The sequence below is a fragment of the Pezoporus wallicus genome, unplaced genomic scaffold, assembly GCF_028554395.1.
Source record: "Pezoporus wallicus isolate ANWC-B61680 ecotype Strahan unplaced genomic scaffold, APGP_CSIRO_Pwel_v1 scaffold_6445, whole genome shotgun sequence".
In the NCBI taxonomy this organism is placed as follows: Eukaryota; Metazoa; Chordata; class Aves; order Psittaciformes; family Psittacidae; genus Pezoporus; species Pezoporus wallicus.
In genome coordinates, this window is record NW_026641753.1 from 4,238,880 (window position 1) to 4,252,988 (window position 14,109).

At 34.6% G+C, this 14,109-nt stretch overlaps 1 protein-coding gene across 1 annotated transcript in view; it reads right to left on the reverse strand.

Annotated features, from left to right (window-relative positions):
* The window catches only part of CHM (CHM Rab escort protein), a 65,992-nt gene that overhangs the window by 3,528 nt on the left and 48,355 nt on the right, over window positions 1-14,109 (reverse strand). The window contains exons 10-14 of the mRNA XM_057425107.1: window positions 12,016-12,120; window positions 11,055-11,118; window positions 10,011-10,107; window positions 5,843-5,935; window positions 2,549-2,715 (exon numbers count right to left, since the gene is read on the reverse strand). Of these exons, the coding sequence (XP_057281090.1) occupies window positions 2,549-2,715; window positions 5,843-5,935; window positions 10,011-10,107; window positions 11,055-11,118; window positions 12,016-12,120 (526 nt within the window). The remainder of the gene's footprint in view (window positions 1-2,548; window positions 2,716-5,842; window positions 5,936-10,010; window positions 10,108-11,054; window positions 11,119-12,015; window positions 12,121-14,109) is intronic.

Genomic DNA, 14,109 nt, shown 5'->3' on the forward strand with positions numbered 1-14,109 from the left:
GATGTAAAGCACTAGCATAGGATACTCTAATAGCTGTTTGAAGTTGAATAAAACTATGTGTTGTTACTGTTTTACTGTACCCCAGCCTCGCAACTTGATGGTGTGTAGACAAGCTATACGAGCTTTCAGAGCAACTTTTAGAGAAAATACTACCAAACTAACAGTAGTTTGAAATACAACACACTGGAGTAACTCTGAAATCCTTCCAGTAAACAGGTTAAAGGACAACACATTGGCATGACAATTTTAGTGCTTCTCTTATAAACATAAAGATGCCTCAGAAATCTGAAATACCTGAGAGAACATACTACTCTGGAACATAATAATTCATGTCTGATTGTAGCAGTGAAAAAAATAGAAAACTAAAGCCAGATGCTTTACTTGATCTTACGCACAGAATTTAAAGAAATCATAAACAGCACATTATATTTTATTTAGCCTATCCCTGGGGTGAGTAAACACAGACATCAAAATTAATTCAATATTATACTAAGAATTTAACACTAAATTAAAATAAAACAATAATTAAGTCATTTGTGTACCGAGCTGCAGATGGATAATTGTCTGTAAAAGTTGTGGTGTCTTGCCTTCTAAATAACGTATCTTCAATACAGTCACACAGCATGATGTACAGAAGTTAGTGATACTAATAGTAATGAAAACATAAATCATGGGAAGTAACATTAAAACAGTAAACATAGAATTGATTTCAGAAATTAGATTCAATTTTCCAAGCTATCTTCAAGACTAACACACATAGTGGGTGGTTTTAATCTGTCTCACTGATGGTCAACAGATTTAATACAAAGGCTGACTACAGTACCTAGAATATTTAAACACAGCTTGATCTATAATACCATTATTCATTGGTAAGAAAAAGAGCTCTTCAGGTAGAGAAAGTTGAATGCTAGAAAAGGTGGCTATGAAAATCAGAATGAGGCTGGGCTTTAAGTCTATTTAAACAGCTTTTAGCTCACACTGTTTTAAATAATAATAGTAAAAAAAAAATCTCAGTTAGAAAAGAACTAATTTACAATTTAAAACTGCTACCATAATAATTGTCTTGTATTATTTTTGTTTTTACAGTTTTTCATCCTCTTGGGAAGCAAATTATTGCCTTGTACAGCAAAATGGAGTGTACTATTAGCTCTTAATTATACTGTTCTGACCCTGCAGTTCAGGCTATGTCAGCCTCTGCACTTTAAAATCTTATTTTTAAGAGGTTTATGACTTGGTAATATAAAAACCCTACAACTGGTTAGAAGATGGCATGCACATTCTCTGCACACGGCCATTAAAAATCTACAGCTTTAAAAATAACGAGCACCAGTTAATTCTACAAAGATTTAAGTGTACTCAGGTTAGCACTGAAACCACCCTAACATTATAGTGACTGCAGTGGTAGATTTGCCTAGGAATTTATACATCCCATATCAAGGTGGATCTCTGAATGGAAGAGCAAAGAAGCATCTCTTTTGTTGCACAAGTCATAATCTATTTATTTGCATGATCTTGTCTTCTGCTCAACAGTAGTGGGGAAGGCACAAAGGTGTGACAGGAAGCTCACTGTGAATTTCTACGTACACCTACTGGTGTCCCTGCATATTCTGCCAACTGCCAACACAGAAGGTGGTTATTTCATCATCTGTTCATCTACCTAGTTTTGTTTAGGGAGCTTTTACTCTTCACCTCCAATTTCAAAGCACTAGTAGTTTGCCTTAAATTGAGTACTGGTATGGTATGCCTATCACTAGGCAAGTTACAAGTGGTTCTCAGTTCAGGATTGCAGTTGGCGGGAGCTAGATATGTAGGTAGCCAAATACTGAGAACTAACAATCAGAACTGATTTAGACTTGGTGCCAAATACTATCTCAAGTGACATTCCCCCTCAATTCCTCCAGAGACACAGACCATATTTTTTTAATATGAGGGTATTAAAGCAAAGAAAAGATAAATTGAGATAGATTAATGTACCAGAGTAGTAATTATGCTGGATTTTTTTTTTCCCCAAAAGTTTTAGGTTTGTGACTATGTCCTGCAGCTGTTAAACTAATTTGATCGTCCTTCCAACTTGAACTCCAGACAGGCTTTTTTGACCTCTAATTTCTACTGCTTCTCTACTACTCTACTTCCTCTCTAACCCTACAGGTGAAAGGCTACATATTTTGGGGAGTTATCTGTATTTTGGAGTTATTTGGCAGTTCTTCCTTTCTACAGTATTAAAGAAATTAACCATTCTACCAAGACCATCATCTTCATGTACTGCTACCTTCTAGGTTCCCTTTACCTGTTCAGATTAACTATCTGCTACTCCTAATACTACTGTATCATCTGACCTTTTCTCAAGTTTCCTCCATTCTCAATCACTTTGCTTATTAAATAAGACTTCTTGTACATCTAGCTGTGAAGTTTTACAGCTGTATTAGTACTAATTACATAGCTTAAAGGAGAAAAACCTGAACAACAGCAGATGGCATTGGACTTCCTTAGGTCTTTCAAGTTCTATAACAAAAAAACCCACAGATCTGTTTAAAAAAAAAAAACAAACCTGTTTAACAGCACAGTCATTTCCTAAAGCAGAGTCTGGTCCAGAACAGACATAAACATTAGAGGGCAAGCCATCGTATGACTTCTTCTCAACTCCTGAAGAATCTCTCATGTTGAAGTAGACGGCCCAGAGCACTCTGGGTTTTTCCAGTTCTTCATTTTCAGTCTCTGGAAAACAAAACAAAACAGTGTTTCAAATAATCAATGTTCATGATGGCTGCCCCATCCCTGGCAGTGCTCAAGGTCAGGCTGGATGGGGTTTGGAGCAATCTGCTCTAGTGGAAGGTGCCCCTGCCCGTGGCAAAGGAGTTGGAACTGGATGAGCTTTAAGGTCCCTTCCAATCCAAACCATTCTCTGATTCTATCTGTAATAAGGGAAATATGTAAGCTAGCATTCTAAAAGTCAATTTATAAACATGGAATTATTGCAATTTTTTTTCTTTAAAAACCCAATTAATTTTACTTTCCAATCTTCTCTGAGTTAGTCTTTCATCATACTTGTCCTCTGAAACCACAGGTATGTAAACTCCACTTATTCTGTACACACTATGCTGTATAAGAACCAACTATCACATGAAAGCATACTACCAAGAAATTTGGTCTAAATTTAACACCCTTCCACTTGACATTATCTAGTTTACTCTGGATAAAATCCATGAGCATATGATGGTCTGAACAGTTCTTCCACTGGCTGTCTCAACTTGAAGCCACATGCAAAGATATTTCTAATGTGTAACTTTTTCCTCCCTCATTTAAGCTTAACTTATATGAAATGCTTCTCTTAACAGACCTTTGTAAGCTTTAAGATTGAAAGTCTTGAAGCCAATCTAGGAAAGTAACTAATGCTTATGGTTTAAATAAATGAACTTCTAAAGAAAAATCCACAAAGAATACCTCTCCCCCAAATTAACTGCAGATAAATAATTACCAAAACCCAGAAGTACTCTATTTGAGACGTGTGATACACAGTATTGAGAATCTCTAAATGGTGGAATTACTGCTAAGTGAAAATAAAGAATTAATTTCTATTTATCTACACTTACTGAGGGCTTACACTGTGCTACAATACTTATGAAGAATACAAAACAATCATTAACTACATCCTGCTTGTTCATCATCTGTACTTTCTTGCAGTTACTTTGCACATTCATATAACCCCTCTGTACACAGGCAGAAAACCCTCTGGGAAGATGAAGGTCACTTTTTAGAAGTGCAGAATGCAATGGAGGAATACACAATATAGATTTTTAGCTTAATAGGTACTATTTGTTTGGCATATTTGCTGTTACCTTTTTGATGTTTTACCTCCTCTAAAACAAATGAAGCTTGTAAAAGACCTTGTGAGATTTACTTCTTTCCAATGAAGAAACTTCTAGATAACAATGGCATTCAAAACTGTATTTTAAAGCAGTTGAATTAGGAAAAAAAGAGATAAATTGATGCTATTCCTTCAGCATCTTTTTATAACTGTCAAACACTTAAAAAAAAGTGCTAACCATACTGAACAGTTTGAAATATAAATTAAATTCATCAGCCTGTGAAAGTCTGAGCCTTAATACAGGGCAAGATGCTCTTTAATATATTGAAAAGTTCACATTGCTCATAAAAGTTACTTCTTCCTCATTTAGGCAGGAAAATGAATGGAGTCCTCTTCTCCAGGTGACTTTGCCTCTTTGACCTGCCATGGCCCAGTGCTCACTTTATCTGGTGATTCATTTTCAATAACTCCAACAGTATTTGTTCTGACATTTTAATTAAAATACGACCACTACCTCATCCTGATGATAAAAAGGCCTATGTGTCAGTGAAAACTAGCTTTTCAGTGCCTCAGTGCACCTGAGGACCCCTATGATCACATAGTTTCTACAGAAGAATTTCAGTCAGGTTCTAAACAATATATCATTTCAAAACTGGATCACTTTAAACATTAAGATTAATGCTACCCCCCAAATGATTAGAAGACACTAAACTGCAAGGTAATCTTTTCTTTATCAATTGAGTCTTTGAAACATATGGCACTGTCTTGAAAATTTAAGATATATGTTAAATATTAAAAGTTGGAAATTAGCAGGCATTAGATTAATAAACATCAATATAAAAAGTGTTTGCTCTCTCCAATTGAATAAAGTTTTCTGTTTTCTAACCCTGGTTTTAGTCTACATAAGTAAACCAATTATAAATATTATAAAATACTTCCACATCTTACTAACCTGAGTATAGACAAACATAAACACTTCCCCTGACAGCTAAGTATTAGTTTCTCATAGAAGACCTATGATTTATTGTATTTAAGTATGAGCACACTACATTTAAAAATGCTTTGCCAGGGTTACAATACAGCAACATTTTCCAAGTGCACAGTACTTACCCTCTTACCAGCTACCAAAAATATGATTAAATTCAAGATCTTGGGATTAGATTTCAAGACACCACCTCAGAACTATCTCAGGGAACTACCTCAAAGAATCTCAGGAAACATTTCTTTCCATGCAACAATTGCTTTGTCAGCAACTACTTTCCTTTGGCACTGTGAAATTGTTCATCTCAAGGTCAAAGTTCATGAAAGTAGCTGGCAAGGTTTCCTTAAATTAAGGGCCAAATAGTTCATTATTGGAAATTTCTGGAAATCTGTCTTCCTGGTAACACTGCAGTGTGTAACAACTTTATGCTTCTCTGCTTAAAGCAGAATCGAGAGAATTTCAACTAACAACAGCAAACAAGGAAGCACTTTGAAAAAGACAACAAAAGGATAAGAAACAGTCTTAGAATAAAAGAAGTCAAAGGAAAACTTAAGAAGCTTACAGCACTGAATACACATCTGGCAGCTGGAGAAGAAAAGCAGATCACTAACTTCTGGGGTTTTGATAACTTGTTATGAATACCCAAGTGATAGAAATCACTAAAAATGGGATAGCGTGAAAAACCAGATCCACAAATACTTCATGTCACTGCTGCACCTTTGCAAGACATGCTGAAAAGCAAATATGTTTCCATGAAAAAAAAAACAAGCATAAAAAATTAAAAAGGTTCTAGACACAGCCATGGTCCCTGTATGCTGAAGTTAAACCACAGCTGAAGATGACTTGGAATATTAGATAATGAAAAACCCTGACATCTGTCTAATCAATCTCACTCTCAAAATAGATTCCTTTACTTTGAAAGGCTGATACCTAAATAGCAGTTCACCATATGCTGACTCTGATGACAGATTCAGATGTGCATTAACAGATACTTTAGGTAAGAGGTTAAATTATATTTTTTAAAAATAAGCTTTTAATACTTCAGTTATTTTTACCTTTTTCTGCATTTAGATTGAATAACTTCTGTACAACAGGTTCTAAATCTTCCCTAGCAGTTTTAGTTGATGGACAGGTTAAATGGACTAAATCTGTTAAAAGAGAACACAATCTAATTACAATCACCAATACACAGACATATAAATATCATTTACAATTTTTAAAAGGCACAGCAGACTCTTAGAAATCACGGCTCTTCATATAAATCACTTGCTTTAACCCAGAGAACTCCTTTACTCGCTTTAACCCAGAGAAATACAGCTTTTATACACCACACACAGAATTTTTTTTAATACATCTCAATTATCCCTCTCTCCCATGTATGGTGGCAAGATGAAAGTAACATTTAACCTCAGCAGTGCAGAGAATGTCATTCTATGAAAAGGGGCCTACCGATATCAGGAAAAGCAGCTGCAAGAATCAGGGTAACACATCGTATTTGCCAATAGCTCAACAACATACCAAACCCACAAATACCACTACTTGCATCGGAACTCTGCTTTAAGAGCTGAAGTGGGACTCTGTGGGAATTTTGGTTGTACAGGAGTAAGGGGGAAACCATTTTCCTCCACTGAAGTAAAAAATTTGAGCAAGACTTAGATTTCTTTTATTGCACTAAACAGTGAAGAGGAGATGAAGTGAACAGATGCATGTCTGAAGTTACAGCTCAAGTGGGCTGGCAGTTAACTATTTCCCTCCAGCCACAAGGAGAATAAGGAACACTGTCATGTTTTCACAGACTAGAAAGAATTTAAAGATAAGCACTCCTGAGTATCAGAGAACTGTTCTCTGATGTAATACATGCAATCCCCTAGTACAACATAGCAAAAAACTTCTACAATATTTTATTCACCCACCTTCTTACAGGATGGGAGAAAACATCAGTTCTGTGCTTGGGTAAGGGTGAAATTAGGTTAGGGGGCCAGGAGGGAGCACGGTAATTTGCAAAACTGATTTTCAGTACTTGATTCCAAGAGATGCTTTGTACATGTCAGAAAAATATCCCAGAGTACAGCAAACCCATATTGTAAAAAGATGCCCATATTGTAAAAAGATGACATAAAAATATTTTGGACCACAAGGACACATTTCTGGAACTGTATAATTAACCAAATGTCACCTTACAGCAAGGACATTCATTGGGCAAATCAATGTCACTAAATCCAATTTTGTATTTTTGAAAATTCAGAGTTTTCCTGAATAATGCAGATCTGATATTTAGATTTCTTGCTAATGTAATTGCTTTCATGAAAATAAAGTTGCTAAACACATTCCTCATGGAACATACTAATTATTTATTTGCTCTATTTGGCAAACTAGGGAAGATTCTGACTCCTTGGTAAGGATGAAAAGATAACCACTTGATGCAGCTCTTGACCTCTTTGCTGTTCCACTGTCTCCATTCAGGTACAGAAGCAACTACATTGCTACTTTATCCCATCGGATTTTACACCCCTTGATTCAGATATTTAAGAGCCTCATCTTAAAGCTTTTTATAAAACCCCCTTAATGGAACAGTTGTCAAGAAACTTCTCAGCAGAGAAGTATCTGCCAGAGAATCACAAAGCAGTTTAACTTACCTTTGTACAAAGTTTAAACTGATTCATTTTTAATTCATTGCTGTACATTTCTGATTAATTTCATAGCAATGCATACCTATAGTACTATTTTAAATCCATATGGCATTTTTCTCTTTCACTCTGAAGTCTTGCTATATTTGTGTCATTATTTCCAAGTACATCATATATATCTTGAATGATTACCTGGCTGCAGTTATGCCACATAAAGTTGGACACTGACTCCAGGAGGACAAGAAATTTAACCCTTTGTGCTTCTCTTCTTTCAGATTGCACACAGAGCTTATAACCAAAACAAAACCTTCTAAAAGGAATATGTACTAAAGAAAGGTAAAACAAAACAGGCAGTGATAATAAAAGCCTCCCCATAACCTTAACTAAATGTTTACAATCCCAAATGTTGTAATACAATCTATTCTTTCCATAAAAACACTCAGTTATAAATCATGATCATGAAGTTCACATCATTTGCTTTCTATAAAATCTTTTTTATTATCCTTAAGGTTATGGCCATGAGTCACAGTCATCGGTATGTATTTTGATTATATTTGATTTACTCGGGTATAACTGCATTAGTTACAGTGGTTGCCAACATTTGTCTTCAGGTAATTCTTCTAGCAAGAAGAACGATGAGTTTAGTTCATGATTTCATCATTACAGTCTCAATTTTTAGGGCAAGTGAAGGAATTTGGTTCCACTCAACTGGCAATACAGATTATGTGCTTGTCATTTATGCAGCGTGATCAAAGAGTAGATGTATTTGTATACTTATCTTAAATAATTGTTTGAAGGAGAAATCAGTCAGGTTAAAACCCATTTCCAGATAATGATGTAAAAGTTTTAGAAACAATTATGAAATATGTCCCATAACTAGAACTCAGCCATACCTAAAACAAAACTGTATTACTTCAATATATGAAGACAAATTTAATTAAGGAATGTAATACCTTCTCTTCTGAAATTAAAGAAATTAGGGAGAATAGAAAATACCAGAAACGCTAACTGGCACCACAGAAATTCTCATGAAACTAATAAACTTGAACATCAATGCTTCTTTAGTTTCTTTTCATGCTATATACATGTTGTGGACCTTTAAATAAATGGCTACTTAGAGGATAAGTATTAACAATATGCTCTATAGCACAGAGTTACTGAATTACAGGTTTAACTTTCTTTTTAAGTAGAAAATACAACTTTGACTGATGATCATTTAGTTCACTCTTCTTTCATATACAAAGAACTGAGTTCAAGACTAAGTAACAGTAAAATAAATTGGTTGTTATTATTACAGTTACTTATTTTTGTTTAAAAGCATTAGGTCAGCTAATTTCTAATTTTATTTATCTTCCATAGTGTCCCAAATTGTAATCTATTTCACAGAATTCAGAAGATTTTGGAATGAAAAATAAATACCCAGTAAGAACATTTTGCTGCTCATCTATTTTAAGTTCACATAAAATACCAACACAGAGCCATAAAAGTTCTATGTACATTCTCTGTACATATAAAACTGTTAATGGAAATACTGGGATGGCCCTTCTAGAAATGAGCTCTTGGGTCATTTTTAAAGAATCTAATGCAGCAGATGACAATAATAAAGTTCTTAAAAGAACTTCTATAACCTCACCTCAAATATATCATGATGCACTCCTTCCCTCCAAATGTCATAATGGGACATAATCTCACCTCCACCAAAACTTTCAGAAGATAAAAAGCCCCAAATATAGTGTACTATAGGCATTTCAATAGGTCAGTATGGCAGTCCATACAAAAACCCAAACATACATCTATGTTAACTAAGAGCCCACCTTTTTGCTTACAGGTTTTTTTTCAGAAATGATTTGAGGAAATACTTTAGGTGTTCCTGTAATTCTGGTGGAGAAATTCTTGGCAGAAAATTTTACAAAGAAAACATTTTTAAGTTAAAAAAAATCTCATTATCTTGACTTGAAAACTGCACGATCTTAGCTAGTTACAGTGGAGAAGACACAGCCTGCCAGAGCTCTTCACTAGCCTTACCTGCCATTCTAATAATTCTTCTGCGTTTCTTTTTAACAACTTTACGGAATAATCAAAATGTGGAATTCGAATACTTTTTATCTAAAAGGACAAAATTACAGCGGTCATAATGAAAACCTCTTTGTTGGTGCTATTTTATGATTTCTGTACAGTGAACAGAATATTCTCCCAGTATTAGTAAGACTACAACTATCAAGCTTATTAGCCATGTAAGTGTTAAAAGGAACATCAGACACTTGATCTGTTTGGAAATAAACAGCAATAACTTTATTACCATGAAAATCATGTAAGACTTTAAATAAATAATTATCGCATGTAAATTTAAGAAAAAAAAGGCAACAAGAATATTGTACTATTATTCCTAAGCCATATGAAACAGGACACAACTGCTATGGAATGAAGACAACGCACTAGTCTTCTCACCTGCTGATCACAGTAACATAGTACAACCTTTTTCTCAGGTAACAGGTCATTGTGCAGCAGAGAAATGATACACACGTTCTAAATTTTGCATTAGAGTTGCTAAAGTCAAAAAGAAAAACACTTATTAATATAGATATCTTGTACTTACAAGTCTCCTTCATGCATGTCATGGTTGAAGAGCACAACTCAATGACACAAACTGCTGGTTTCCCTACATCCTCTGGAGGCACTGTCAAAATGGAAACCTTCCAAGCAGAAAGAACAACTCATGTAAAAAAGCAGAGTAACATGGAGGATAAGGCAATCAACACACTTCTGAGTAAAGGTGGAAAATATCTGTAGCCAGTTAAACAATTTTGTTTTCTGGTTTATTAGTAACGATTTGTGCAATAAATCCTGAAAAATCTGAGCACTTAAGAGCTTCTACCCAAGGCAGCAAAGCCACTTTAAGGAATGTCTGCAGCAGCAGAACAGAAAGAAAACCTCACACCCACAGTCCTTTCCAAAGGATGACAGTTGAGAAACTTAGCAAGAGACTGCAAAATCACTTTTGAACACTGGGCAGAGCACTATTAGGTGAGAAGGACTGGAGTACTGGTCTGCCAGTAGCAAGACTTAGGAGGAATACTCCCTCATAACTGTTCTTATTTTGTAGATCATATTTAACCTGTAAGAATACAGAAGAGTACACTTCTGTAGTGTAAGAAGAAACACTTAACACAGATTAATATCCTTTAAAATTAAAGACTGCCGAGACTAAAGAAGCATAAACATTTAAAGATCTGAAAGTGTGCAACAAGAACTTTGAGCACTAAAAGTGAATGTTAAAAAAAAAACCAAAACCAAACAAACATGAACTTGGATCAAAGTTTTGAGAAGATAAATTCTTAGTAGTTAACAAAATACTAGGGGCAACAGTTTATTAAAAGCAAGTAAAATGAACTACCTTAAAGGCAGGAGCTTAGAAACTGTTAAGATAGAGCAAACCAAACAGGGAAACCCACGTCACTGAACTAAAATAAAAGTCCTAATAGTTTTATAGAGACTAATGAATTAAACCATTATCAGCAGAGAGAGCTGACCAAAAAGCTGGATTTAAGCAGAAACAAAAGCATGAACTAAATCCTACAAACGACCAAATATTAATACATACAATTCATAAAGAAGTAAGCAATACAAAATTGATACATACCTGCTGCTCTGCATCTGTGTTTAGCACAGACTGGTCTGTAATGAGCACTGCCCTGGAGATCTGCCTACAATTAAATAAAACAATTATGGCATTTCACAAAAACTTAAAAAATAGCAATTTGGATTCCTAGTTTTGGCATTACCAACCTAAACATAATACTGTGGGAAGGCTATTAAACCATACCATCTTTATGACTATGACTGTTAGTGGGATGCTGCCCTGCTGCTGAAGGAGCACATCTAGAACATAAACGTAGTATTCTCAGTCACCAAAACAGATATTGGATAAATGATCCAGTGCCATTCTATGAACTACCTTGAATATCCTTCTCATTTTAGAAAAAACAAACAAACTTTTGTTTATTTGAGCAAGATTAATAGCAGCACATTATAGGACTTTTTATGTTCCAAACAGCACAGGACACTTCATTTTATGGGGAAATACACTAGGGTGGAGTTCCTGAACTGAAGTTTCTAATCCTCCCTTGCCTACAATTCTTTCTGCATCACAACTACTACTCCAGTTCTGGCAATGTCTCATCTGCAGTATTTCAAAGGCAAAGGCTGTATATGTACAATGTTTTTGGCAAGGAAAACAAAAAATCACAGACAAGTATGTCTTTCAATACTTTTCTAAACCTGACCAGATTTAAAGAGGGAACAGCAGCAAGCACCTCCACCTTCCAAACACTTTTACTAAATATGAAATCCCCAACCCACTTAGCTTTTGGATTTTTTAATAAGGAAAAGGGGACTATGATTTAGAGGACAATTTTAAAAACACCTAAAATAGTATACAGTTTGCCCTCAAGTGTATACAGAAGCAGAGAAAAACTATGGACTGAATTAAGCTGTACTGCCAAGATAGAGCAGGAAACAACAATCTCTTAAGTTCAATTTACAGGGTACTTTACGCACCATTATTTAAAGAGATTGACTTTCTTTACTGTTTTATTACATACCTGTAACACACATTTGCGCATGTGCTCTCTGAAAGATAACTATCTTCCACAATAAAATAGTTAGCACTTATTCTTTGTCCAAAATGATCCACAATAGCTTTGCATCTGTTAAAAAAGCCAAGCCAAAATGAAAAAAAAAATTAAAATTTAGACATAAGGTAACAAAGGCATGTGTAACTTTTCAAAATTGAGTTCTACAGCATCTCATTTGTATCTTTCAGTAACTTAACTACACATTGCTTTAATATGTGAACCCCTAAACCAACTTAACTGAAAATGGTAATTCAATCCTAGACTCATACATTCTACCTGGTATATACAGTTTTTTACATGCCATGCCATTGTAGGTAATACCAGAACATTAGTTAGTTGGTCACTTTATAAGGAAAACTAAATATAAGCTAATAACACTGGCATTTGATTGCACAGGTGTTCTATTTAGTTGTACATAATTTTCCTCAAACTGAGACATCATATTTTCAGAAACCCTTACAGGTATGAGAAGTACCTATCCTGATGAATGCTTTTGCTATCTAAAGTGCAAGCAAAATATGTGCATTACAATTTCTTTATATAGCTTGCTTCCATAACCTAAGAGTCTTTAAGGCTTAAACCTGATTTCTAAAACAAGATTTTAAGGTTTTCTGAAATATCTGAATATTTACTGTATAAAGCCCATTAGCTTTACTTAACTTTTGTTTGGTGTATGAAAGTTACTACTTTTTTTAATTAAATTCTTCTGAATCAGTATATATATAGTTTCAGTAGATTTAATATACAGGATTCAAAGCAAAAAATTCTCTCACAGACATTTACACACATGCATAGAGAAATATCAGAAGAAACAAAATGTTGCCTAAGACAGAGATCCCTTACAGATTTAAGTATTTTATCACAGCACAACATTATTTCTGTATCTGTAAATAGCTGACATGCAAATTATGCCTTATGAATAAACAGCATTTCTGTAACTTTATTAACTTCAGTGATCAAAACAATTTATATAGCTAGGGATGAGAACCAAATTAGCCACTAGCTTGTGTACACCAGTTGCTTCCATAGTCTGAAATGCAAACTGAAGATGGATGCACACAATGCTTACAAATGTAAGAGGTTTATGACAATTAAGCACATTTTAAAAACTCTTAGCTCTAACGCTGATTTCATAGGAAACTAGATAGTACATATATACCTCCATTCAAATTCAACAGATAACTTGAAAGTAGTAATTAAAAGAAGACTAAAAGCCCAAGCACTGTTTAACTTCAAAGACATAGTATTCTTTGTACAGTTTCAATCACATTCTATTCAACATGTGTTTCACTTGTAACTTTAAGAAGTTTTTTCTTAATGTTAACCTAAGTGATTTCATTCTCAGGCACTCATTTGAATACTGCAAATAAACAAGGAAGTCAAGCTGCTACAGTGCATTTCTAATTATAACCTTTCTTATTGTTTATGAAACAATTTCCCCTGCCACCCCCCTACACATTATCGAAGGGGAAAGGTTGATTAAATGTCATGTAGCATCACTCAAAGCCAGCAAAAGCAACTACAGTTTTTATTTTCCTGCTAAGTGTTGTTTCCTCTCCTTTGTTCAGGAATAGCTATCACATCCTATGTTTGATAAGATTTTAAACAGAGAGATAGCACTTTTAATTTCAGTCTCCACTTTACTTCAAAGGATGATGCTGAGAAAATTTCTTTCAAGTACTGCTTCCAAATACAGAAAACACTTATGCACTGACATTATCAGGTCTCTGTCATCTGATATGTGTTGCGACAATGAATCATACAGAACCCTCCATTGACCTTCTTTCAATGTGTCTAGATAAAAGGATGAAAATTAGAATCCATCTCCTTGCAGTGCCACGAGTTATAAATGTACTTTATAGGGCTCATTATCCAAACTAATGGACTAAGGGCGACATCCTTGAAATGGACTTACTAGCACTGACAAAGCCAGTATGCAATATTTCAAGAAAGATATGTAAATTACTATGTGTTTGCTATACCTTTTTATTACAGATGTATAAATTTCCATTTATCATCTTTTTCATTTTTGAGACAGAATTATGTAATTGGAAACAGATG